Source organism: Bufo gargarizans, chromosome 6 (assembly GCF_014858855.1).
Source record: "Bufo gargarizans isolate SCDJY-AF-19 chromosome 6, ASM1485885v1, whole genome shotgun sequence".
Taxonomy (NCBI): domain Eukaryota; kingdom Metazoa; phylum Chordata; class Amphibia; order Anura; family Bufonidae; genus Bufo; species Bufo gargarizans.
In genome coordinates, this window is record NC_058085.1 from 69,647,088 (window position 1) to 69,674,385 (window position 27,298).

Sequence of the window (27,298 nt, forward strand, 5' to 3'; positions counted from 1 at the left end):
TGGAGGCATCAGACCATCGCTGGTCATTCTATAGGGGCTATGACGGTGGGTGGGCACAAGTGTGTCTACAACAACAAGAACCACAACTTTTAGGCTGTCCTCTTGCAGAATCCATCCTGATCTGCAAGACTCATAGTGAACAAAGACAGATTTGTGAATCGACTCCATCTGTCAGTGATTCACTGACGCTCTGCTGGGAGTTGGAGTACTTGCCTCATGGATACAATATCTCTTTAGACAATAAAGCTTGTATTGGAGATGTCATAGATTAAGGTAGGAGCAGTCTTCATTTCTCGCTCCTGTCTGCTCTGTCCATATTTTAGCCTTTCATACAGATGTGCTGCAGTAAAATCTAATCTATGTCTTACACTTCCTCCCCCTCTCTGTGACTCACCGCTATTTTTTACTGCTCTTTCTGAGTAATTTTCAGCCTGCTTTCCCCTACCCTCAACCCACCATGTCTCTCTCTCTTTCTCGCTCATTACCTGTCTATTCTTACAGCCACTATTTCCTGTCCATGCATCTCATTTCGCATTTTTGAGATGTGTATCTAGAAACCCCTATACCTTCTGCGCTGCGTTTTTCCATCAGCCTATATCTACATTTCACCATCCATCTCATGTCTTACATCAGGCATCTGTCTTCTCTCCCCTCACAAGCACACGTACAATGGTAAAAGGACAACCAGACCTCTGGAACCCATAAAAAAAATATAGAAATCTGCTCTTTACCTACCTTCAAAATCCGATATAATGCCTTCCAGGTGCGCATTGACTGTCGGATCCGACATTTTTGGGATCGTCCACAATTCCAGAATCTGCCTGGATCCTTGCAGTGATTTGTTTCCCCCCCCCCACTTCTAAAAAACAAATCCCAAATTTGGAAAAAAAATGGGCTCACATAAGAAGCTGCCGCCAAGAAAAGGGGGATGGAGGAGAGGGAGGGGGGGGAAGGATTCTCCTGTTATGACTGCGATTCTAAACTTTTTCCCTTTAATGCGTGTGGGGTTTTGTCTCTCACTCTCTCCCTAACTTGAAGCGGAGGACAGAAAACAGCCCCTAAAGGCTGATTTGAATCAATGGTGCAAAGGCAGCCCTTAAACTCCACCCCTGTCACACACACACACACACACACACTCACTCACTCCCGCACTGCTCGCACATCTCACATTCCCTAGGCTTCCCAGCTGCACTGAGGTGGCTTGTGGCAACCGCCTGTAACCCTTTGCAAGCCACAAATTTCAGATTCAATGCTTGATCCCTCCAGAGACTTTCTGCAGCTTTTGTATTTAGATTATGACTAATAAAAAAAACAAGATGTTTTATAGTTGCAGATGGATTAGAGCTAAGTTTGTCATTTGGCGCTTTAGGCTAAGGAAACTTCGCTAGTCCTGTAAAACTATAGATAATAAAACAGAATAAATGTCCTCCATCTGTATATATCTCCGTCTCATCCTCTTGCCTGATTAATAGTTTATACTAAGCTGCAGTATTATTTATATGTGGATATACCGATTTTTTTTTTGTCTGTCGCTCCCCACGATTAGTTCATTTTCCCTCTGACGACATTTCCACTGCTGTCATTGATGTTTTTCCTAAATTCCATTTCCTTCCCCAATTCCGCAAGTCGTAAGCTTCCCAGTATCTCTTTTTGCTTTCATTGAAAAGCGGACCGTTCGGCAGTGGAGGGGTTAAACTGATGGCGTCACCATATCCTGGAGCTGGATTGATAGGCAGCAGGAACTCCCGAAATATCAAGCAAGAGGAAAGGCCAGCTGTCAACAGGAAGCCAGTCACACACAGGGGGGTACCGGCTTGGACATATGTTCACTCGGCCAGTTTTGTGGGCAGTAGATGTGCCAGGCTGGTATTGTGACAGCAGCTCAAATACCTCCCCATTGTCTCCTTGTCCATGACATTCTTGCTACATCTGCTTTCATGCTCCAGTGCTGATGGTGGCTAACACCACACTTTCATAGGGAGTTGATTATCAGTAGCGGGCAGACCATTTATTTGCAGTCCAAACCCTCAGTGTTAAGTAAGAGGGAAATTTGCAAAAAATAACTGTGTAGTAAATGGTAGGAAGGACTAATGCTCTGTGGCTATTAGTCAAGAATCCCCATGTTGACGCACCCTCAAAAACATCTGAATGGCCAAAACAACCCTCTATCAGACAGTTAGGGCATATGTTGTGGGTATTAATGCCCTTTAGGTTCTTGCTTGTATAAGGCCCAAAGTCAGGTTACATGGAGTCCTTGATCTAACGTAGCTGAGCAGTCAACCTAGCAGAATGACAGTAGACGTAGCAGAGAATTCACATTGGTAGTTTTGTGAATGTAACTACAGACTTCTGGTGGAGCAGAAGACACCTCTTGTCCTGTCTATGATTTCCCCTATACCGCTGAAAGATGCTCCTAAAGGCTTCTATCAGCTGATTTGTACCTATGACACTGTCTGAACTGTCACATGTGTGCTTGGCAGCTGAAGGCATCTTTGTTGATCCCATGTTCCTATGTGCCTGCATTGCTGAGAAAAATGAGGTTTTAATATATGCAAATGAGCATCTAGGAGCAACGGGGCGTTACCATTACACCTAGAGGCTCTGCTCTCTCTGCAACTGCCGCACCCTCTACACTGTGATTGACAGGGTCAGGTGTGATGATGTGTTCACTGTCTGGCACTGTGAATCAAAGTGCAGGGGGCGTGGCAGTTGCAGATAGAGCAGGGACTCTAGGTGTAACAGCAACGCCCACAGTGCTCCTAGAGGCTCATTTGCATATATTTTAAAACATCATTTTTCTCAGAAATGCGGGCACATATGAACACGGGACCAACACAGATGTCTTCAGCTGCCAAGTGCACATGCAACAGGTCAGCCAGTGTTATAGGTACAAACCTGATAACAGATGCCCTTAAAATTAGGCACATCTCTGACAGTCAGTGCACCTGAACAAAAATCTACGGCAGCCCCAGGCTGGCGTATATTTCAATACACCAGAGAGCTGGCGTAAAATAGTAATGGCCTTGCGGTTCGCCCGGCGGTCGGTTCGCAATAAAGTTTGAGCGTTCGCGATATGCCGAACATGCAAACATATGGCGATGTTCGCGAGCGCCATATTCTTTTGCATTGCGCCGAACTTTGACCCATGACACATCCATCAGGTGGGACAGGACAGCCAATTGAGACATTTCAGCACATGGACATACCCCAACCTTATAACAAAACCCATTCTGGCTGCCATTTTACATTCTGTATTTTGTCAGTGTAGGGAGAGGTTGCTTTGTGGAGCAGGGACAGGCTGTTAGGGACACCAAACACTAGCTAATAGGGCCATAAGTCCTTTTAAGAACTGGTATAGGTGTGCTATCGATAGGTGTGACATACAGAGGGGTGTGATATACTTATAATATACTTTACATAGAACATAGAAAGTATATTATAGTGCATTTGTACTGTGCAGCAGATATGTGTACGGTTCTGCTGCGATACAGCAGCAATATAGAGGGACAAACGCTATTGGAACAACTAATTGCAATGAGTGTGATATACCAGTTGCCCCCCAAAAAAAACTGAATGAGGGGTGTGTTATACCTGCTTCCACCAAATATTGATTGAGGCCTGCAATATACCTGCTTCCACAAATACTGCTCTTCTCTAGGGACTTAGGCACAGGGTCATTTAGAAAATGACAGGCAGAGGAAGAGACAGGCCATTCCGTAGGGGTGTAAGGGGTCGGAGCCTAAGTGGGAAGTTGGAGAAGGCGCGTGCGATTACTTCTAAGGACGCACCAGAGTTAGTTGAGTGGCTCACTCAGCCTTCCACTTCTGCACCCTTCTCATCCTCTGTATCTGCACCCTCCTCACTCTTAGCTGTGTACACCCCCAAATCCACCAACCCACCACCACCACTACCATCATAGCCCCTCCACACGAGTCAGCTGAATTATTTTCCCATTTATTCCCAGACCTTACCGATGCACAGCCATTCTTGATATTGGATGAGGAAGAGGAGGTAGCAACGGCCGCCACCCATCGGTCTGACGACAGTACCCAGATCAGCCCAAGAAGGGAGGTCCCCGCTGTTGCTGCCTACTCCGAGATCTCAAATGTCAGTGGTGGTGAAGGTGAGGATGATGACGTGTCAATGGACGTCACGTGCCCACAAGAGAGGAAGAGGAGGGGAGTTCAGAGGGAGACACAGAGCGCAGAGAGGGAGGAGAAGCAGGCACAGCTCGCAGGGCACAGGAGGCAAAAAGCAGACTGCAAATGTATCTGGAGCTAGCCATCCACCATGCACGGTCACTTCTGGCGCTTCCAGGACGCTGGCACATGGCTCCGCAGTGTGGGCTTTTTTTAACGTGTCAGCTGCTAACAATAGTTTTTCCATCTGCAGCCTGTGCTGTCAACGCATAAGTCGCGGTAAGCCCAACACTCACCTAGTTACGACAGCCTTAAGAAGGCACCTGGCCTCCCATCACCGAGCCCAGTGGGAGCAACGCTGTCAAAACCCACAAAGCCACACTCCCGACACTCCCCGTCCTGCCTCTTCTCCTTCTCCTCTCTTGTCCAATTTGTCCTCCACTCCACCTTCCACTGTGCCATTGTCGCGTTCATCTGGCATAAGGCAGGCTTCCGTGACCCCAATGTTCGAGCATAAAAAGATGATGACCCCGGATAACCCTCTTGCCCAATGGCTGACCGCTGCTGGCTTGTTGGAACTGCTAGCCCGCCAACTACTGCCATATAAACTGGTGGACTCAGATGCCTTTAGAAAATTTGTGGCCATTGGCACACCACAGTGGAAAGTTCCCGGAAGGAAATATTTCTCCCAGAAAGGCATCCCAGAGCTATATGGCCATGTTCAGCGGCAAGTGAATATATCTCGGTGCCAAGATACATCTGACCACAGACACGTGGTCTAGCAAACACGGGCAGGGAAGGTACATAACTTTTACTGCCCACTGGGTGAACCTTCTGACGGATTGCATGCAGGCCGGCCTCTTCTTCTCCTCCTCCTACTCCATCCTCCGTCTCCTCCTCGGCTGACTCCTCCTTTTCCACTGCTACCGCCTCTTCCGCTGCACCCCCCAAGCTCCGCAGAACCTATTTGATGTTCCAGGTGAGATGATGCTGTGCCTGGAAGCCAAGAGACACACCGGTCCTGCACTGCTTTCAGCTCTGCGGTCACAGGCCGATCAGTGGCTAACCCCGCTCAATTTGACAGTTGGTAAAGTGGTGTGCGACAACGGTGCCAATCTGCTGAGCGCGCTGAAACAGGGCAAAATGACACACGTGCCGTGTATGGCTTGCGTCCTGAACTTAGTCGTGCAGCGTTTCGTTGCCAAATACTCCAGGGTCCAGGACGTCTTGCGGCAGGCCAGGAAAATGTCTGGCCATTTTAGAAGATCTTACACGGTCAAGCCTCGCCTTGCTGACAATAAGCGGCGCCACCACTTGCCCGTCAGACGTCTGGTTTGTGACAGCCCAACACGCTGGAACTCCACCTTGTATATGCTTGATAGGCTGCTCCAGCAGCAACGTGCCGTTAATGACTACCTTTACGAACTCTGCAGCAGGGCAAGTTCTGGTAGCTTGGTTTCTTTTCACCACGCCAGTGGCTGCTTGTGCGCGATGCATGCAGACTTCTTCGGCCGTTTGATGAGATCACCAAACTGGTCAGTCGCAGCCAGGGCGCCATCAGTGACATTGTACCTTACACCTTCTTTCTGAAGCGTGCATTGCGTTGTGTCATTGATCAAGCCGTCAAGGAGCAGGAAGATGAGGAAGTCGCAATACTGAATTAATTCCCAGGGGGGGCTACTCCATCTGGGACAAGTCAGCAGGAGTCTGAAAAGGAGTCAGAGGAGGCTGGTGGCTGGGGGAGGAGGAGTAGGAGGAGCAAGAAGATCAGGCTTTGAGGGGGATTTCAAACTTTTCGGGGATCCATGGTGTTGTCCGTGGCTGGGGGGAGGAGACCGAGGACGACATTCTCCTGGGCAATAAGCAGGATCCAGGGTCCTCCACCACTTCCAATTTAGTGCAAATGGGTGCCTTCATGCTCCAGTGTCTGCAGAGGGACCCCGTATACAAAGCTCAAAGGGCAAGAACCAGTACTGGGTGGCAACAGACTTAGACCCCCCGGTGTAAGCACAAAATGGCGGACATGTTACCAGCATCACTGAGTGCTGGGAGAATGCAGCATTTCCAGGTCTTGCTGCGAGAGACTCTGCATTCTGCTGTTGCGGGTGCTGGCAGAGTAATTTCCACCCACAGCGAAACAGGTTTGGTTGCCAATCCTACCGCGCCTGCAAGAAGAGGGCGGTTTGAAGATGTGTTGGTCACTACGGATATGAGATCATTCTTGCAGCCAACCCATCGAGAGCCGCCCTCCGGATCCAGCCTCAGGGAACGCCTAGACCGACAGGTGTCCGACTACATCGGGTTAAGGGCCAATGTGGACGCTCTGAGAAGCGAGAAACCCCTGGACTACTGGGTGTGCAGGCTCGACCTAAGGCCAGAGCTGGCACAATTTTCCATGGAACTCTTGGCTTGCCCCTCGTCAAGTGTCCTGTCCGAAAGGACGTTCAGCGCAGCAAGTGGGATTGTGACCGATAAGTGCACTCACCGAGCTCACGACAGTGTGGACTACCTCACATTAAAAATGAATGAGGCATCGATCTCGGAGGAATTCAACACCTGTGACGACCACGTGTAATTGAATTTCCTCATGCAAGCCCACACATATCTGCCACCAACCAGAACAAAGAATGGTCCTTGTCTTATGTATCTACAGCGGCATAAAAGGCCTTTTGTGTCAGGTGAATGCCACATTTTTGGGGCCTATACTCCAGTGGCCTACAGTTCTATTTTTATCCAGTGACCACCTAATGTACCTCCAGCCACAGAATCACAAGTTCTTTTGTGTCAGGTGAATGCCAAATTTTTGGGGCCTGTACTCCAGTGGCCTACAGTAAAATTTTTATCCAGTGAAAGCCTAATGTACCTCTGGCCACATCAGCCAAAGTTATTTTCTGTCCGGTGAATGCCAAATTTTTGGGGTTGAATGTCTAATTTACCTCCAGCCAAATCAGCCAAAGTTCTTTTCTGTCCGGTGAATGCCAAATTTTGGGGGCCTGTACTCCAGTGGCCTACAGTAAAATAATTTTTATACAGTGAACGCCTAACTTACTTCAAACCACATCAGCCAAAGTTATTTTCTGTCCAGTGAATGCCAAATTTTTGGGGCCTGTACTCCAGTGGCCTACAGTTAAATTTTATACAGTTACCGCCTAATCTACCTCCAACCACAGAATCATAAGTTCTTTTGTGTCAGGTGAATGCCTGATTTTTGGGGCCTCTACTCCAGTGGCCGACAGCTCTATTTTTATCCAGTGACCGCATAATATACCTCCAGCCACATCATCACCAATTCTTTTCTGTCAGTTGAATGCCTAATTTTTGGGGCCCATACTCCCGTGGCCTAAAATAAAATATTTCTAGGCTCCAGCAGGGCACATTTTTGAAAGTTTCCCTTTAAGACGCATAAAAATGGCCCCTGATTAAAATACATATTTTTTGTGGGAATTTTTGCCAATGATCCCCCTCTGGTATATCACTGTCCATGTTGAGGGACTATTTGTGTACTTCTAGTAAGTGTTTGCTGGCTGCAAATATAACCTGAAGGTTTTTCAGGTTCTCTTGCCATTAAAGTGAATGAGCACGCCGCGAACGCGCGGTTCATGAACATTTGATCGCAAATGCGTGTTCGCGAATTGTCCCAGCCCATGTTCGTCCATTACTAGTGTAAAAGAAGATAAATGTGCTAGGCCTGCTGGCCCCACCCTCTTCCTGTACTCACTACAACCCCTTTTAGGAAAGTGGTGGGGATGGAGAAGAAACGCTAATTGGAGCAAAAATCTGTATGCAAATGGCATTAAAAAAGTGGCAAACACTGTGTTTGAGACTTTGTCCTTGCTAGTGTTTTTTAATTTCCCAAGACTTCTCACTGTAAGGTCTCGTTCAAACTTCAGTAAATCATGGACGTGTGCTGTCCATCTCCCCCATTAATTTTTAATGTGTTTGTTCATGCATCAGAGGTTTTCCACTGACCTTATGTCAGTGGAAAAATCACAGGAGCATGCACTGTTTTGTTCTGTGATATGGTGTGGGCCAAACACATGCATTGAAGTCTATAGGTCCATGAAAAATTACTGACAGAACAGTCAGTGTTTGTTCACGGACCATTGTTAGGAAATGGCCTGGAAATTAATTTTCAGCTGGGCAGTGTCCATCGAATACGGATGACACACAAAAACTAAAAAACGGACACGTGGACTAAACACTAATTCTTCAAAGACATCTTCATGGACGAAATACAGAAATATTAATGAGTTGTTACACTGTATAATGGCATTTCACCAGCAATATTCTAGCAGTGTAATTTGTTTATTCCCAGCTCAGTTACTTTAATACATTTTGAACCCTTTTATTATGGTCAGCTGTGTAATGTGATCTACAGTCTGACCACCAATCCAGTGTTTGATCCTTTGTAGACTGGAAGTTAGCCTCTCCTGTGTGGTTGACTTCCTATGACCTACAGGAAGACGTAACCACCTATCAAATCTCTCTTGGCAGCTCTCAGACCCATCTTTAAGCTCCACCCTACTTTTTTCTTGGTATGTCCTCCACGTAGAGGGTGCTGCTGAAGATATAATTTCTGCCTTATCTAAGGGAGCAAAAAAGCAAGTAGCCGAGGCATAAGAATGATTAACTGTAGGAATATAAAACTCCCCTGACACACACTACCTGCCCAAACTATCTGTGTGTGCTGTGTACAGAATCTCCAGTGTATCCTATGAGATGCAGCTTCACACTGCTCTCCCTGCCTCCTGCTTATAGGAGCTGGCAGGGACAAACCTATTATAAGCAGGAGGAACAAGAGACAGGCTGAAGCCACATCACATAGGATACACTGAGACTCTGCACTGTGAGTTACAGAACATCAGATCCGGGGACACACATTGGTGACCAAAAAATAGCAAATCATCAATTTTTACTTTTTCTCTTACGGTGTTTACCGTTTATGATATTTTTTTAATACTTTTAATCATTCAAACATTGGTAGCAATAATGTTTATTTTTATTGTTTATATTTACTGTATATGTAAAATTGGGAAATGAGGGTGATATCAATTTTTTATATCTTTGCAGTTTAATTTTTTTTTTCTTTAAAGTGGTTTTCCCATCTTGGACATTTGGGGCATATCACTAGGCTATGCCCCAATGTCTGATAGGTGGGAGTCCCACCTCTGGGAACCGCACCTATACTTAGAACGGAGCCCACAAAGTGCTGCAGGGTGCACCGCACATGCGCAGTCACCCTCAATTTCTATGGCACTGCCAAAAATATCCGAGCGCTGGCTTGGCTGTTTTTAAAGCCCCAGGCAGGCAGGGCTTAATACGCAGTTTCCTATGACAGGTCTGGAAGCCTTCACAAGGCCCCAGGCTGCCATAGCAACCAATTGGAACCTCACATTTTTTCTGCAGAAGCTCCGGTTGGAGGACAAAAGGAACCTGCTAAGACTGTATAACCTCTCAGAGGCCGTGATCAATACCTCCAATCTCAGTCATTGCAGCTGGGTACCAGCTGTATTACACAGCCAGCACCTACTGCATATGGAGCGGGCTCTGCTCATGAGCCTATGCCATACACCCCACACCTTTCACGCACCTTGGAAGTACAGTTATGCCGCGATGCCAGAAGCAGTTAATAGTGTTCTTTTTTGTGCCAAATATTTAGCTGCCATTTTTTTTGTGCCATGTTTATGAATACATGTTAGGTGCAAGAACTATAATATATCTGCTCCACTGTTTTTAGTGGGTGTCAGAGACTGTAGAATTGTCTTGGTGACTGCAGATATTTTTCTGTAGCTATGGTTGTCAGTTTTGTTTTCTTATATACAAACTGTGCACCTTGTGGTTGTTGGCTTTATGCTATGGTGGCTGCAAGTCAGGAAATATAACTTTAGGCCTATTTAAAGGGAATGTGACATCATAAAATGACCTATTGCCTAACCATGTTTTATGTTAAAGACATATTTTAAGAATTATTTGTGATTTTTTTTCTTTTTGCATTTCACTATCTATATAGAAAAAATAAATAAACTCCTGCAGTTTTGACGCTGGCCACTAGGCCTAAAATATGTTAAGACTTCCTGTCCTTTGAGAGCAACTACAGGGGCCACAGACACAATGGCCAGGATGGGACCCTATTGACTTCTATTGGAGAGTTTTCTAGGCATGCTCTGTGACTTGTGCAGAGGTCAGGAGGGAGCAGATAAGCTGTGATATCACCTATTGAGAAAGTTAGATCCTGTGTTATCTATACAGAGGTGTTACAAGTAATTGTAATTCTGCCTGTAGTGATAAAGATAATAGCTACTGAAAGTTACCTGTACAGAACAGGAAATCATGACCTATTATTAGGTTTTTAATATTGATGGCCTATCTTCATTAACATCAGATCGGCGGGGTCCAACACCCTGCACCTCCACTGATCAGCTGTTTGGGAGTAGCTGAGGTTCTGAAAATAGGTGCCAGAACTACACAGCTCTGTGTGTGTAATGGCTGGAGATGGTTACTGCAGAGCTGCTCCCATTAAAGGGAACCCCTTTAAATGGGGTTTCCAATATTGATGACCTATCATCAGGTCAGAAACATCAGATCGGTGGGGGTTTTAGGTTTTGTTCTGTAATGTTTGCCATGTTATTTAATACTCAGTATGGTTCTTCTATGGGTCCCTAATGCAGCCCCTAGAGGAGGTTGATGTGGGGAATGTTTAGCTCCACATCTAGGTCAGTTTAGTTAGGCGGAATCTTGAGTTTGCAGAAAAAGTGAGAGGTTGTTCTTATATTCTTACTCTACATAGCACAAGGCCTTAAGTTGCAGAGGCTAACCCTCTCTGGATGATCTACCAGAGAGAGAGAGAGAGGTGTAATTTTGAAGGATCCTAAAGGTCAGACCCCCACTGATCATGCAGTGAGATGGGAATGCCTTTTTAATACCTGAATGGAAGACTAAATGCGGAATTAATGAGGGGCTAAAATATGACTACTGCATTCCACAAATAGCAAAAGAACTAAAAGAAAAGTAAAAGAAACACCAGATGTTATATTTCCATGGAAACAAAACATTTAATTAGAGAAAACCCAACCTGTCGTCATATAAGCAATGGATCCCATTATTTTCAGTGAGATCTGCTGACTAAAATCTAAAGTCTAAAGCCAGCCATATACATGAGATAACTGCTCTTTTGGCTGACAGTTGTCTCTCCAAACATCCCCAAACACATGCATGCTTGGCTCAACTGAGCATGCATTTCTTCTGAAGGGGAGAGGGGAAGCAGCTTGTGCCAGACGCCCCTAGAGGGTTTCTTATCTCGCTGGGAACAAAAGGTTCTGACATGTTGAAATCCATGGCAGAAATGGCAGATGTCTGAGTAGAGTTGTGAGACCCCTATACATGTTAGGCCGGGTTTACATCCATGTTAGAAGAACAGACAAGTAAAGAAAAAACGGATCCTGTATTTTAATCACCCGTTATGTTCAGTTATGCACATTTGGCATCCGTTTAACCATTTCTGTCTAAGATCCGTAATTTTATTTATTTGCGGTGTAATGTGTACAGACTATATAACACATTTTCTGCATGACGGCCTCCATTGTGTCCTTTCTCTCATGCAGCTTTCCCTTCCTCAAAACAATGGATTAAAGACTTCACCTTATATAAGCACATTTGCTTCTCCGCTATAGGAGCTGTAATTGGTGGTCGCTCAGAAACAAAGAAATGTTATATAAAAGAGGTCAAGTTAAGAGTTTATGTTTAAAGGGGTATTTTTGTAACTGCAAGATTGGATCGCTGGGATCCTCACCAGTCATGGTTATGTGAGCTCTGTCCTGCCATAGGAATCCATCCATTCATCTTGTGGGACTTTTGGTGTACAGCGCTTCACTATCTCCAGCAGTCCCAGAATATGAATCAAGTGGTAGTGGGAATGCTTGACCAATGTTCCAGTACTTCTGGGCTACAGTGCTCGACTATCTCCCATAGAATATGAATCAAGAAATAGTGGGCATGCTTGACCAATGCTCCAATACATCTGGGGTACAGCGCTCGACTATCTCCAGCAGTCCCACAGAAGACGAATCAAGACAGTTGGCATGCTTGACCACTGCTCTAGTACTTCTGGGGGACAGTGCTCAAATGTCTCCAGCAGTCCCATAGAATATGAATCAAGCAATAGTGGGCATGCTTGACCACTGCTCTAGTACTTCTGGAGTACAGCACTTGAAGTCTCCAACAGTCTCATAGAATATGAATCAAGTAGTAGTGCGCATGCTTGACTGATGCTCTAGTACTTCTGGAGTACAGCACTTGAATGTCTCCAGCAGTCTCATGGAATATGAATCAAGCGGTAGTGGGCATGCTTGACCACTGCTCTAGTACTTCTGGGGTACAGCGCTTGACTGTTTCCAGCAGTCCCATAGAATATGGATCAAGCGGTAGGTAGTGCGCATGCTTGACCTCTGCTCCAGTGTACTTATGGAGTACAGCGCTCGACTGTCTCCAGCAGCCCCATAGAATATGAATCAAGCAGTAGTGCCAGGGGCGTAGATATAGGGGGTGCAGAGGTAGCAGTCGCTACCGGGCCTAGGAGCCTGAGGGGGCCCCAAAGACCCTTGTGCCACATAAGAAGACATCGGTATTATAGAAAGCGCATGCTGGTCAAGTTACACCTATGGCTGGAGGAAATGGCTTAGGTCAAGAATTTGGCATGGGGAGGGTTGCCGTTTACATTTTTGCCTCAGGCAGCAGGAAAGCTATGTGCTTCGCTGCCCCTGGCCACAAAGCACTGAGGGAAGGGGGCCCAGGATGAACTCTTGCACCAGGGCCCTTGACCTTTTAGCTACACCCCTGCATAGTGGACATGTTTGATTGCTGCTCTAGTACTTCTAGAGCAGCGGTCCCCAACTTGACCTGGAAGATTGTTTGCAGGGCCGCGGCAATACAGAGGAGCAGAGACGCCAGGCGCATGGGCGCCCGACGTGCACATCACACACCACGGGCGGCTGTACAGCGGGAAGGAAGAAGAGCATTCCTTCTTTCCAACTGTGATGCCGGCCAGCCACTGCCACCAATGAGGAGAGAGTGGGCTGAGGAGGGGAGGGACTGTGGCCACTGTGCCACCAATGATAATTAACCAGAGGACCTTTCATGGGTCCAGACTTTATTAACTAAGTAGCAGGACATGTAGAGCGGTGCCCAGGGATCTCCCTGCACTTATTATTATTCCTGGGCGCCGCTCCTTTCACCGCTGTGGCCCCCGTTACCGTCTCCCGCGCTGTATGCTAATTACTACTATGGGAACACCAGGGAGGAGACATCAGCTTCTCTCCCTGGGCATTCGTTCTCCCCGGCTGTAGCACTGTCCAATCACTGCGCAGAGCGTCACAGCCAGGATGAAAAAGAAACTCACCTTCTCCCTGGCTGTGACGCTCTGCACTGCAATGAACAGTGCTACAACTGGGTAGAGAAGCTGATGTCTCCTCCCATAGTAGTAATTAGCATACAGTGGGGGAGACGGGAATGGGGGCCAAAGCGGACGAACGGAGCTCTACATATCCTGCTACTTAGTTAATAAAGTCCGGACCCGTGAAAGGTCCTCTTACAGATACAGGAGGCAAGTGCGGCACCTGAGGGGTTAACTGCCGCTGATCGCAGCTCCCTGTCAGAGGTCGGGTGATGGCTATGTGATTCTGCCGCACCCGCCTCCTGTATCTGTATTAAAGGTTAATTATTATTGGTGGCGCAGTGCACCCCCCCCAGTATTAAAAACATTGGTAGCGCAGTGCACCCCCCACCAGTATTAGTATCATTGGTGGCAGTGGCCACAGGGTCCCCTCTCCCCTCTCCCCCTCTCCCCTCCTCCTCATTGGTGGCAGTGGCAGCTTCTAATCGGATCCCCAGCAGTGTAATCCCATGGCTCTGATCGGTTACCATGGCAGCCAGGATGCTACTGAAGCCCTGGCTGCCATGGTAATCTCCCTGCTGCTGTGTGTACTATGCACAGGGCAGTAGGGAGAGTGCAAAGTCCTATTCACCCTAATAGAGCTCTATTAGGGTGAATAGGACAAGGGATGAAAAGATCCCAGGTTCTAGCCCCTAAGGGGGGGGGGGGGGGGAATAGTTATTAAATAAGAATAAAAAAAGCAAAAAAAAAAAACACCAAAATATTAAGTATAAATCACCCCATTTTCCAATTTTACATATAAAATAGATAAACAATAAATAAATAAACGTATAACATATCACCATGTCTGAAAAGTCCAATCTATTAATTAAAATAATTTCCTATGTGATTAGCCCCGTAACAGAAAAAATAAATAAAAAAAAAATTAAAAAAAATAAGCCCGCCCCACCCGATCCCTGGAAAAATGGTCTTGCATGAAACTGGTGCTGGGTGCAAAAAAGGTTGGGGACCACTGTTCTAGAGGACAGCACTCGACTATCTCCGGCAGTCTCTCAGAATATAAATCAAGCAGTAGTGGGCATGCTCTGCTCTGGTCAAACAGGACCCATGTTTTCATGATCGTGGTGGTCCCATCTCTCCCTAAAAAATAGGCGATAATGTGAAAAAAAGTGATTATGTTTACAAATTACTGGCACAGGGATTCCGAAAATGAACAAATAATGGATCCCCTCCTGCTGCTTATTGGGGGCTAGGAGGATACCACATAACTGTAAGCAGGCTGTCTCTGCATCCAGGAAGACACTGAAGATTTTACCAGCTGCTGGCTAAGGTATTTCCGTCTCTCTCTAGGTCTCTGGAAAATGCACATCTTTTCTTCGTATTATGGGAGCCGATGCGGATGCCCTGCATTGCACGCTGTTCAAGGACACCTCTGGGCGCACGGGATTTCGGAATGTGACTGGTGACGTTACAGGTTATGATCTGCGCAGCTAAATGATCTCCAATATCATAAATCCAACATGACAAGTCTGCGCACCTCTAATCTGAATGACACCAATGAAAATCCATTCAGGTAAAGACGTAACTTGATTTCTCCTATTTAGAAGCTGCGGACTTGTGTATGCCGATCACAGCTCTGATGTCTCCTGAATGGAATGTAAAAATGAATGCAGTTTGCAGAACAATGACCTGCAGAAATATTTTAAATGTGAATCACGCCTTCACTGCTTTATATAGCCTCAAAGGAGAAATAACCCTGGGTAAGTATGAACTGGACCACTCTCCTCCTATTAAAAATTCATGATAATACTAAGGATCATGTGGCAGAAATGGCTCTTCATTTATGGTGATTGAACGCTGGACATTAAAGACAAATTGTCATTAAAATGACCTAAATTCTATTTACTCCAGCAATGACCTCATCCTCACTGCAGGGATGAGTACAACACTCCCACCTGCTGGTTGTTTAATATATTGCAGTCCGTGTTTCCATGGACATATATTACTAGCGAGCGCTGAGTAAATACAGAGATCTATCACACTCAATAATAGGCCTATAAATCTAACACTACATCTCCCAACCTCTGATGCTTATTCTTCTGGTAACTGAAGTAGGGACGTGAGGTCATATTTGTCAGCTCTCCCAGAAAGTCTAAAAGGCTCCAGAAAAAAAAAAACTCCCGAAAGAGTTGGCAAATCTCTCAGGGACCTCATGATAGTGCTGCGTTACCGTGATTACGACCACCTTGCAATCCATCAGCGGTGGTCGTGCTTGCACACTATAGGAAAAAGCACCAGCCTATGTGCGCTCCCACGGCTCCAGCCACCAGACAAGCTGGCGCTTTTTCCTATAGTGTGCAAGCACGACCACCACTGATGGATTGCAGGGTGGTCGTAACCATGGAAACAAGCAGTGCATAATGTCATGGAAAAAATGAATCTAGCCACTAAATGCCTGGTATTCACTTGCTGGATAAATGCCACTTGCTGGAGGGAGACCGCCCCTTTAAGATTAAAAGATGGGAATACCTCTTTAAGACTATTTTTTCATTGGACGTAAAATAGTTGAAGCTTGTTCTCCGGCTATTATTTCTGAAATTAATAAGATTATACTGTGCTGATGGCGGACGTGGAAGCCTGCCAACCTCTGGTGTGCCAGAGGCAAGCAGAAGAGAGAGACTTACAGCACTGTAGAAGAGGAGATAATCCTAACTAGGACTGGGCCCCCTCTTGCCCTGGGCCCCATAGCAGACGTCTGGTCTGTCGCTATGGTAGTTACGCCCCTGAGTGCACCATAGTAATATATTGGGGGTGAGTGTAATGTGGTTTACACCTATATGAGTAAAAGTACACCGGGCGGTTGCTTAGTGTAGGCTGCGACTTTTTGTACGACTTTAGAAAAAGTCACACATAGTAAATGAACCTGGACATATCCCCTTCTTCCCCCACTCATCCCACCTGACATGAGCATCGGAGCATTTTCTGGAGAACCGGTGACATACCTGGCTCTCCATGGGCAAGCTAGGTGGAGGCTTCCGCCTACCAGTGAGCTCGGTGATGTCACCGGCACTAATAGGTGGGCTTTAGTGCTGCTCTAGCCTGTAAAACGGATAGGGCAGCACTAAAACCCGCCCATCAGTGACTGTGTCGTCACCGGGATCACTGCTAGGCAGAAGCCTCCACCTAGCAGTGTAAAAATGTAAAATAAAACACATTGCCCTGCGTGATCCAGCGCAAGGCAAGGGAGAGTATTGAAGCATTAAATACCAGAGGGACTGCGTGGGGGAAGAAGGGGATATGTCCGGGTTCAGCTCTGAACCCTGATGACCCCTTTAAATATAGACCACTTTGAAAAGTGTCGAAAAGCACCAAAAATTCTACCAAATGTCACAGAAAACAGTGCAGTTGCCATGACTTGCAATTTTTTAAAGCCACAAAAATGACATAAGTGATTTGATAAATGTCCCTCGAAATGTCTGTTTTTTCAGGAACAGCGCCACTTTGGTTCAGGGGCTGTGTCTGGTATTGCAGCCAGTTCTCATTCAGCTGCTGTGCAGATCGGTTGGTGAATAAGCAGCATTAGATGGGTTCGTGTGTTAGGCAGCGAGCTGGAGCTCTCTTTAATTCTCCTTTCAGTTTAGCATTATCTAATAAAGTAGAGTAAACCAGATATGATCAAGTATAATTGAAAAACATTTGAAGGATTTGTTCTGCGTCATTCCAGCAGGAAGTGAAGAAGCAAATGATAGGCAACTGATCTAATTGGAGAGCTCAGTGCCCCCGTGCTTGCTGTTTGTCTGCCTTGCTCTCGTTTCCTTGTGGGAGCAATTACGGTAATAAATCCAATCGCAGATCTTTCTGAATATCCATGGAAAAGAAAGCGGAGAAACGCTCTTAGGCTATGTCACCAGTGCAGCCACTTTTTTGCATCTAAACTCAAAATGAACAACAAAAACGGTGTCATTTTCTGTCTACAGCTGTGACACAGATCTATGTGGGACGCACGACAACGACCATGGGTCCCTTAAAGCAAATGTTTTTTGTGACGCCAGTTGCAGTAAAGCAATAAGGGCACGGGCCCCTTTTAGTGACGTTGTGGTACCCAGGTATGCCAGAGTGGTGTTGGGGGGCCATAAATGTCCCTTAATATTGGTGCACTTGTCACGGTGCTCCTACCTGGATACGCTGGAACCCAGGTGTTGTTGTCCGAAGCAGAGGAAATAGGGGGAATAATCGAGGGATTTGAAGAAATAAATTGAGTCCAGACCTTGTGATGAAGTTCAATAACAGCTTTACTTGAATAAACATTTCTCTAATAGTTTCAGGCTTTGTCTTGGTTCACAGCAGGCATTAGTATTAACTCTGGCAAACAAACTCAACCCTGCTACATCTGTTGCTCTCTGGGCCTGCTGCGCTGACAGGCTGCCTGATAACTTTGCTTTAGCTGTCTGCTGCAATTTCTCTCTTTAGTCTGACTCTAAATTTGTCCAGGGAAAACTTTCTCCTCCTGGCTTCAGAGGCTCAATATCCAGCAGAGCTGAAGGTGCTCTAGCTGGCTTAGGCAGAACACGTCCAGCAGGGACGTGGACCTGCTTCCTTCCCCTAGCAGGGGGTACTCTCCACTGACCTCTAATTAGAACCCTCCCCTCCTTAGAGGGAGAATTACAATGGAAAGAAGGTTCCATCCTCTGCAAATGTAGCTCTGCCATGCTTGCTGCCACCTTCTGGTGAACCAGGTACATTACATGAACATTAACAGTTGCATAGAAATAGCAATGCACATTGTAGTGGACTGAAATAAATGCATAAGATGACACTGTGTTAGAACATAGAAGACAGTAGCGGGGTGTAATGGCACTCTGGGTCCTTACATATGGTTTCTATGGTTACATACTACAAACAAACACTGTGTAGTCTTACCCTGCAATCACTCCCTTCTCTCTGTCCGCTAATTCTTGTTTATATATATTCAGTAGGTTATCAAGATTGAAAGGTGTATGGCAGCAGGATACACCGGGTTCATGCAGTCATGGAGTAACCATGGAGATACATAAGTCTGCGTAAGGGCTGTAAATACAAAACAGCCCCATATTTCAAATTAAGCCTATTTGTATAGTAGCTTTTTTTTTTTTTTTTTTTTAAATTGGGATCAATAGAAAAATGTGTAGCTATATATATATATATATATATATATATATATATATATATATATAATTATACTGTGAATGCCAAAAAGTATTAAATACTTTAAACTAAGGGTAAGTACACATTTAAAGGGGACCCCAAACCCCATGGATCTGATATCAACTGGCTGTCCTAAGGCTAGCCCATCAGTACTACAGTCCTGGGATGTAGTTGGATGTTCAATGACAACAATATAAAAGCGCATAAACAGCATCAGGTGTGACAACAGCTCATGAATGATAGCATCAATACAAATAGTTACAAACTACTGCATAAAGCCATTGGGTACATACTCACCAACACGCTAAATCAAATATAGGAACAACCACATCCACTTAGTCAACCATAATATATATATACTGCACAGGGCAGATTTTTTACATACTGCTTTTGAGTAACAGTGCCCCATCAAATATGCCACAAATACGCAGATCAAAGTATCCTAAATACCAACATATACTATATGAAGGCTAAAAAAGAACAATTGTTAGAGCGAAGAGGGAGAAGCGGTCATGTAGCACACTGTCCTCACTACAGAGGAGGAAGCATGATGGACTCCATAGAAAGTCTATGAGCCTGCCTCTATTCCGTCCCCTGCAACGAGGAGAGCTAGCGAGCACTTCTCTCTCCTCGCTCTAGTGATCTGCCTCAGCGCTCAGACCCCCAACAATCAAAACTTTTTTTAGTTTCTATGACATCTAAAAAGTTTATGAAAATTCAGTGACTCGTTAAAGCAGTTGTGCACCTTACATGTGGGGAAGGCAGGGTCAAGTGAAGGGTCACGTGATGCAAGGGAGGAGGTTCCTGCTGTGGCCAGCAATTGGCTGCAGAGGTGTAAAAACAGAAGTTTATATCCTGGGAGCGCAATGAAGGAGCTGAGGCCAGGGAGAGAAGGATCGGGGAACCAGCACCGGGAACATATAAGTATGCTTCTCTCTTTGTGTACCCTTGGGGGGGGTTTCCCCTCTACCCCTAAAGGTACATAACCCTTTGAAGGCTCTTTTACACAGGCCCAAACAAACAGTTATCGGAAATGAACCATTCACTCTCATTCACTGCCTGATCATTTAGGGCTATGGGGGATAAATGATCGTTAGTGTGATCATTTATTCCCATACAGACTGATTGTTTGCAGCAGCAGATCCCTATTTAAACAGAGCCATGTGGTCACAACAAATGACATTTTATGTGCCGAACACCTGATGAAGGAGCTCGTTTGGCACATTTACACTGGGCAGTTATCAGGAATGAGCAATAGGGCCTACATACTGTAACAGGGCCTTTACATAATCACCTTTTTTCAGTCTTTTGAATGAGAGATACAGAGGGGACCACCCTAAGGCTGGGTTCAGACCTGAGCGTTTGCGATGGAGCGCTCTGTATGCGCGATTGTACCGGCGTTTGCAATCGCGCATACAGAGACAAGCGAACGCCCATTGTCGCGCGTTCCCGGAAGTCTATGTATGGGAACGCGCGACAAGATGCCCCAAAGAAGCTCATGTACTTCTTGGGGCGTCGGGCGTTTTACAGCGCGATCGTACGCGCTGTAAAACGCCCAGGTGAGAACCGTGCCTAATTGTTGTCTTCGGCTGCAGACTGATCAGATACAATCCTGATACATTTTATTCTGAAAGTTGATATAATAATTTATGTTGGCCAGAAATTAGTCACATGGTTAATGGAAATGTACATGTAGATGACGTACAAGAAGCTTTTGTCTTTGCTGTGTTGCATTTTTTAAGTTCCTCTGCGTATAATCACTAACTAATCCAAAAATACCCAAAACTGAAATACTCCTAAATTGCTCTTCTTGGTAACATTGCTAAAATTTCTATTTGGCAGTTTCTTAGTGATATCTTATGTCCTAATCATGCAAAGAAACATTTCCTGCTACATACTGCTGCTTAAAGGGTTTTTTCCCGGGTTTTTACTATTGCTGAACTATCCTCAGGGTAGGTCATCAATAGGGATGAGCGAATCGACTTCGGATGAAACATCCGAAGTCGATTCGCATAAAACTTTGTTTTAATACTATACGCAGCGAGCAATCTGTACAGTATTAGAATGTATTGGCTCCGATGAGCCGAAGTTATTACTTCAGAAATAACTTCAGAAATAGATTTATACAGTGAAAAAACATTTCCCCAACTCGGGTTTGGTTCCAAGGTACCACTTGGATAAATTAACAAAAGGGCCAGATATGTCGACCAGGCCCACTAAATCCCAAAATTAGATAGCGTAAATACTAATCCCGTAGGACAGAGGGATAAAACTTAACATTTATTATTATTGGTACAATCTAAAATTATAGACACCAGAGGAGGAGCCTCTACACCAAACAAAAAATAACAAGACAGCCCGGTGGGCAAGAAAGTACATATATATATAGACAGTGTGACCAGAATGATGTAAATAGCAGGAACGTTCTCACCCGATTGTGGATCAGGATGTCTCATGAAGAAGACTGGAGGTGGAAACGGTCCTTTGGTGCTTCTTGTTCACACAGGAAGGATAGGTATGCCCCTTCAGATTGGGTGGGTGACGGGGTGGTTGACACTAGGCAACCCTAAGAGGGGGGGCAGGGGCTAGTATGCCCTACCTATCTATACGGGGACTTACCCCGCAAGGAGCGTCCCCGTCCGGATACCTGACCCTGTGGGGACAGAATCCCTAGTAGTCCCTAAAAAAATGCTCCCTACGTGTCACGTTTCAGTTCGTCACAGAAAATCATCAGGGGAGATCAATGGTACACACAGGGCTATGGATTGGGCCTGTGCGACCAAGGAGACAGAATAGTACAAAAAAGGGGGGGGTTTGATATGGGTCAAAGGTCTGAAGATGTGTGTGGCCGGTCAGGCTAAAACACACAAGGCATGACCGCATCAAAATCCAGGCCCAATCCATAGCCCTGTGTGTACCATTGATCTCCCCTGATGATTTTCTGTGACGAACTGAAACGTGACACGTAGGGAGCATTTTTTTAGGGACTACTAGGGATTCTGTCCCCACAGGTGCAGGTATCCGGACGGGGACGCTACTTGTGGGGTAAGTCCCCGTATAGATAGGTAGGGCATACTAGCCCCTGCCCCCCCTCTTAGGGTTGCCTAGGGTCAACCACCCCGTCACCCACCTAATCTGAAGGGGCATACCTATCCTTCCTGTGTGAACAAGAAGCACCAAAGGACCGTTTCCACCTCCAGTCTTCTTCATGAGACATCCTGATCCACAATCGGGTGAGAACGTTCCTGCTATTTACATCATTCTGGTCACACTGTCTATATATATATGTACTTTCTTGCCCGCCGGGCTGTCTTGTTATTTATTGTTTGGTGTAGAGGCTCCTCCTCTGGTGTCTATAATTTTAGATTGTACCAATAATAATAAATGTTAAGTTTTATCCCTCTGTCCTACGGGATTAGTATTTACGCCCCAAGGTACCACTTGGAACTGAACCTGAGTTCGGGAAATGGTTTTTCACAGTATAAATCAATTTCTGAAGTTATTATGCAAAATCTTGCGAGACTTCGCAAAGTAATAACTTCAGCTCATCGGAGCCAATACATTCTAATACTGTACGGAGCGCTCACTCTGTACAGTATTGAAATGAAGTTTTATGCGAATCAACTTGCCTAGTCATCAATATCACATCAGCGGGGCCAGGGGCGGATTGGCCATAGACCTTACAGGGGAAGTTTTTGGGGATGTATTTTGGGCTGCTGCTGGCAGTATTTTGTGATGGACTGTGGTATTTGGCTCTGTTGGGGTGGTATAATTTGCCACAATATGGTAATGCTGGCTCTGCCTTCCATCAATTTGGACCCAACTACAAAACAGGGTCACTTTTAGTATTTTTTCCAGGGCCACTTTAAGTTCCCAGTCCGCCCCTGAGCGGGGGTCCGACACCCAGCACCCCCGCCGATCAGCTGTGCACGTGCCGTCTCCCTTCTATCTTCCCGTTCACCGCTGCTTCTGTTTATGGCAAAGACTATAGACAGCAGCGGTCTGATATTGATGACCTATCCTGAGGATAGCTTATCAATAGTAAAAGCTCGGACAACCCCTTTAAAGGGGTTGTCTCACTTCAGCAAATGGCATTTATTATGTAGAGAAAGTGAATACAAGGCACTTACTAATGTATTGCGATTGTCCATATTGCTTCCTTTGCTAGCTTGATCCATTTTTCCATCACATTATACACTTCTACTATTCAGCAGTGGTGGTCGTGGTTGCGCATTATAGAAAAAAGTGCTGGACTCTCTGATGGCCAGAACCATAGGAGCACACATAGGCCGGCTCTTTTTCCTATAGTGCGCAAGTACGGCCACCGATGCTGGATTGCAGGGTGGTCGTAACCATGGAAACGAGAAGTGTATAATGTGATGGAAAAATTATTCCAGCCAGCAAAAGAAGCAATATGGACAATCACAATACATTACTAAGTGCCTTGTATTAACTTTCTCTACATGATAAATGCCATGTGCTGAAGTGAGACAATCCCTTTAACTAGGTCAATTTTCCAATCAGTAGTCTGTGTAAGGGTGGCCGTGCACGGTGTGGACTATTTGGAACAATAACACAGTTGTGGTTGGCAATTAGTGGTACATCACATATGTATTCCGTGGCCACACCGTGTAATGACACACTTACAACTCTTGTAGTATCTGTAATGGTGTAAATTAAAGGGCTTTTCCAGGAGTTTAATATTGATGGCGTTTCCACAGGATAGGTCATGAATTCAGGATAGGTTGGGGTACAACTCCCGGCACCCCGTCTGTTAGGCTGACGTCACGTTCATTGGTTATATGCCTATGTGAAGCTCATGCCCAAATGAATAGACCTAGTACAACCACTATGCAATGTAGGTCACTCTGCTTGGTTCCTGTAAGTAGGTCGCAGAGCTCACCAGAGCACCGCAACCTCTTCAAGCAGCTGATTGACAAGATTGCTCCATGGTTGACCCCTACTAATCAGATATTCATATTAAACTCATGGAAAAGGTGATAACTGAGAACTCATATTTTAGGTTTACAACTCAAGGGCCTATATTTGTAGTATCATTTCTGCATGGGCCGGAGCTGTATTACTAGACACAGTCCATGGACTCATCACATGTAGACTTGCACTGTAGCCACACGTGCAGACATCTTGTTCTCTGCCAGAATTTCTAGCGTCAGTTAGTGACATCCAGGTGAGAAACTCTGTATTTCGGTGGTGACAAAGACCCATTTATACACCAGAGCACATAGACTTCATTCAGCCTTCAGTGAGGGCCACGGTCGCCTCCTATTCTTCAAGTAATCTTGTCAATACGACTTATAATCATTAACATGCAGACAATCTAAAATGTCCTAAAAGTGCACCCCCCAGCTTTCTGTAAGTTATACTTTTTTAGTTTATAGTAGTTACTCGTATGAAATGACTTGACCAAAACCCCATGTAGTTCATAATAAACCATGGAACCTGTACAGGGGGAGCACAAACAAGCGGAAAACAGAAGATGGGACTTTTGCTCTCCAAAAGTACCTCTTATGTCTCTCACAAAATCCACAAGTATGACATCTAACCGGTCAGTCAACCTTAGGGGTGTGCAAACTGTGCAGCTGCATAGGACTCCTAACCCGTCATCGCGGAATGGGGCACTACTGTTCCTGAGCCCATAATTGGTGACCACACAATGCAGGTTCATCCCATGTTCATATGTGCCCACATTGCTGAGAAAAATGATGTTTTAATATATGCAAATGAGCCTCTATGAGCAACGGGGGTGTTGTCATTACACCTAGAGGCTCTGCCCTCTCTGCAACTGCTGCGCCCTCTGTGCTTTGATTGGCGGCACCAGGCAGTGTAAATGTCATCATTCCTGGTCCTGTCAATCAAAGTACAGAGAGCGCGGTAGTTGCAGAGAGAGCAGAGCCTCTAGGTGTAACAGCAACGCCCCCGGACTCATTTGCATATATTAAAAGTTCATTTTTCTCAGCAATGCGGGAACATATGAACATAGGACCAACACAGATGTCTTCAGCTGCCAAGCGCACATGCAACAGGTCAGCCAGTGTCATAGGTACAAAACTGCTGACAGATGTCCATTATTTGGACGTCATATGGTATGTGATAAGTGATGAATGTGCAGCAAGCTCTGCAGGTGCGGTAGCACAGGACAGGAGTGTTAGTGGCCCTGAGGAAGTGTTGTGTCACAGTGCACTCCCTCAGGATCGGGACAGTGGTAATGTAGTTTGAAGAATGAGGCTAGAAGTGAACGTATAACAGTCTGCTTTATGAAGTGCAGAGAATAACTTCAGGTACATTCAATAGCAGTGGATCGCGAGTGTAGTTCCTGGCACCAATAAGGACTATGGAGGCAGGTTAGATGGCTGATATGTAACCCTTTTAAGTATAGATCTACACTGCCAGGTCCAGACGTTAGCTATAACTGGCCTAGTGGTGGCTTTGGTGATGGGTTTTTAGCTGTAGTCCCTCGCCTTCCAGCAGTATCTTTAATGCAGGTGTCAGCTGATCCCTCTACTGTCTGATTCCTCTCAAGGATTTACTTGAGTGTGAGTTTTAGTTGTTCTCTGGAGAATCACAGAGCTCTGCAGTGTGCTTCCTCTCCTCTCTCTGTCTCTACAGGAACCCCCTCTCCTGGCAGGATGCAGGATCAGCCTACTTCTACCAGGAACAGGGTGGTTAGCTTGTTCCTTGCCAACCATTGCCATCCACTACTTACTGGAAGATACGGCCAAATACAATACATAGCATAATAATACAAACTATTTACTATAAAAACATTTGCAGATACCCTCAGGTCTGGAGTACTGCAAATGCACTAATCATCTAAGGCCTGCCCTGGACAACGGGCCTACAGCCTGACTTGAGCTCCGTCTGATACCTTCAGTCTAAAAGCTGCTGGCTCCTTTAAAGACGCTAGTGGCCACCCTCACATACTAGGTCCCTGCTCAACTGTACAGGTTGCACATATGATATGTCCACCATAATGCTACCTTGGTCTTGCTATTCCATCTGTCATCAGTGCCTTCATATATCAATGCGGACAATCACTGGAGGTAACCCGCAGGCACAGTAGACAATTTTAGGGATCACCAATGCTTATCTCTAAAACCATAAGCATTGGTGGGCCCATGGTTTCTTGACATACCAATGAAATAAGCAATATAACGCTACCAGAAACGAGCAAGGAAGTAAACATGTGACAAAGTAAAGGGTCAGTCAAAGCTTTTTTTTTACTTTCCAGCTCTGAAGAAATTGACGGGGTATTGTACTTAAAAACCATGGCCCTTCGTTGTGGGAAGGGACTGGTTGACAGCCCACTCGAATGCCTTGTTATCTGTAGTACAACGTGTGCTGGTCTAACCATGGGAACCACCTGTGGCTTGAGCAGGATGGATTCTGCTGGGTTAAAAAATATGGATGAGGCACGTGACTTGGTGTAATGGACATAAAGGAGCTTAAGTAATTTAGCAGGGTGCATACATTGCCATAGGTCACTGACACGTCATGGTGGCCTCTCCTCATACTAACAACTACAGAAATGAGTTCCCTGTTGGCTGGTCTGGGAATGTCAGACACTAGGCCGGTGACATAGCTGAGCTGTACGTGGTGAGCCCCCGCCTTCTGCCTGTCTATGAGTAATGTGCTGACAGCAATCCTCGGTGACCACATCCTTCTGGTGATGGCTTGCTCTGCACATGCTGATTTCTGATTTTCTTTTTTTTTTTCAGACCTTCCTTCTTGTCGTATGGAACTGAATAAGTTCTACGATCTATAGAATTAACTGTTTAACACCTCGATGGCAACGACTACCATACATATCAATACAAGTGTTCCTCAGTGCTGTCCAGCCTTCCTGCATTGTTCTTTTGAGGCCCATTCAATGACATCTCCTTCCTTCCTGCTCTCAACTTTCCTCATTGATCTTTACCTCGACAAGTGACTAACCCCAAAAAATGACAAAGTCCCGCACGAGAACAAACGTCCAGACGATGACACAGAGATGATGCAGATCGTGACAGGGTCCATCCTTCCAAACCGTTTAAGATTCTCGGTATTATCTGCTCACGTGGCAGACACAATCTGGACCTCCCCTTCCAAAAAAAAAACCTTTAACCACTGGAAAGTTACTTGTGACAGTGCCTGTGTGTACAGAACAAAATTGAACGCCCTGAACCCACATCAACAAGTAAAAAAGGAGCACACTTGGTTGTGGAGGAAAAAAAAAAGCCTTGTTGCTGCAGTCGGGAGTAGGTTAGCTGGTCAGCTTTGGAACAGAAGAAGCTTTGTAGGACACAAAGTCTAAGTCCTACTCAGCACGCCTATACTCTGTAGCATGTTCAGTTGCAATGCCAAGTTGTGGCTGGCAAAGCAAGCAGATTTCCAACGTTTCTTTATCGGGTGGTCACTCAATGAAAATGAAGCCCTAAAGAAAAAACGTGAAGGAATAGTGAGTGGGTTCACCTAGGGTCTTAAAGTCACTCCTCCCTCGTATCCCAATTACCAGAAGCCATGAGGAAGTTAGGAGGTGCCGCAAGAAGAGGAAGAAACTTTGTAGAAATTGAAGAACGAGGAGGGAGGG

General features: G+C 45.6%; 1 protein-coding gene and 1 long non-coding RNA gene across 5 annotated transcripts in view; one reads left to right on the forward strand and one right to left on the reverse strand.

The window, feature by feature from the left end:
- Positions 1–26,878, forward strand: LOC122942496. The gene is made up of 3 exons (XR_006390567.1): positions 1–273; positions 14,878–15,100; positions 26,448–26,878. It is a non-coding gene; the product is annotated as an uncharacterized LOC122942496 (long non-coding RNA).
- The window catches only part of SEPTIN9 (septin 9), a 225,516-nt gene that overhangs the window by 126,410 nt on the left and 71,808 nt on the right, over positions 1–27,298 (reverse strand). Inside the window, exon 1 of one of the 4 annotated variants that reach the window (XM_044300149.1) lies at positions 736–1,057. The exons of the other annotated variants lie outside the window; for them this stretch is intronic. Coding sequence (XP_044156084.1) covers positions 736–790 — 55 coding nt within the window. The 5' untranslated portion in view covers positions 791–1,057. Of the gene's footprint in view, positions 1–735; positions 1,058–27,298 lie in introns of those variants that run through there. 4 annotated transcript variants of the gene reach the window in all.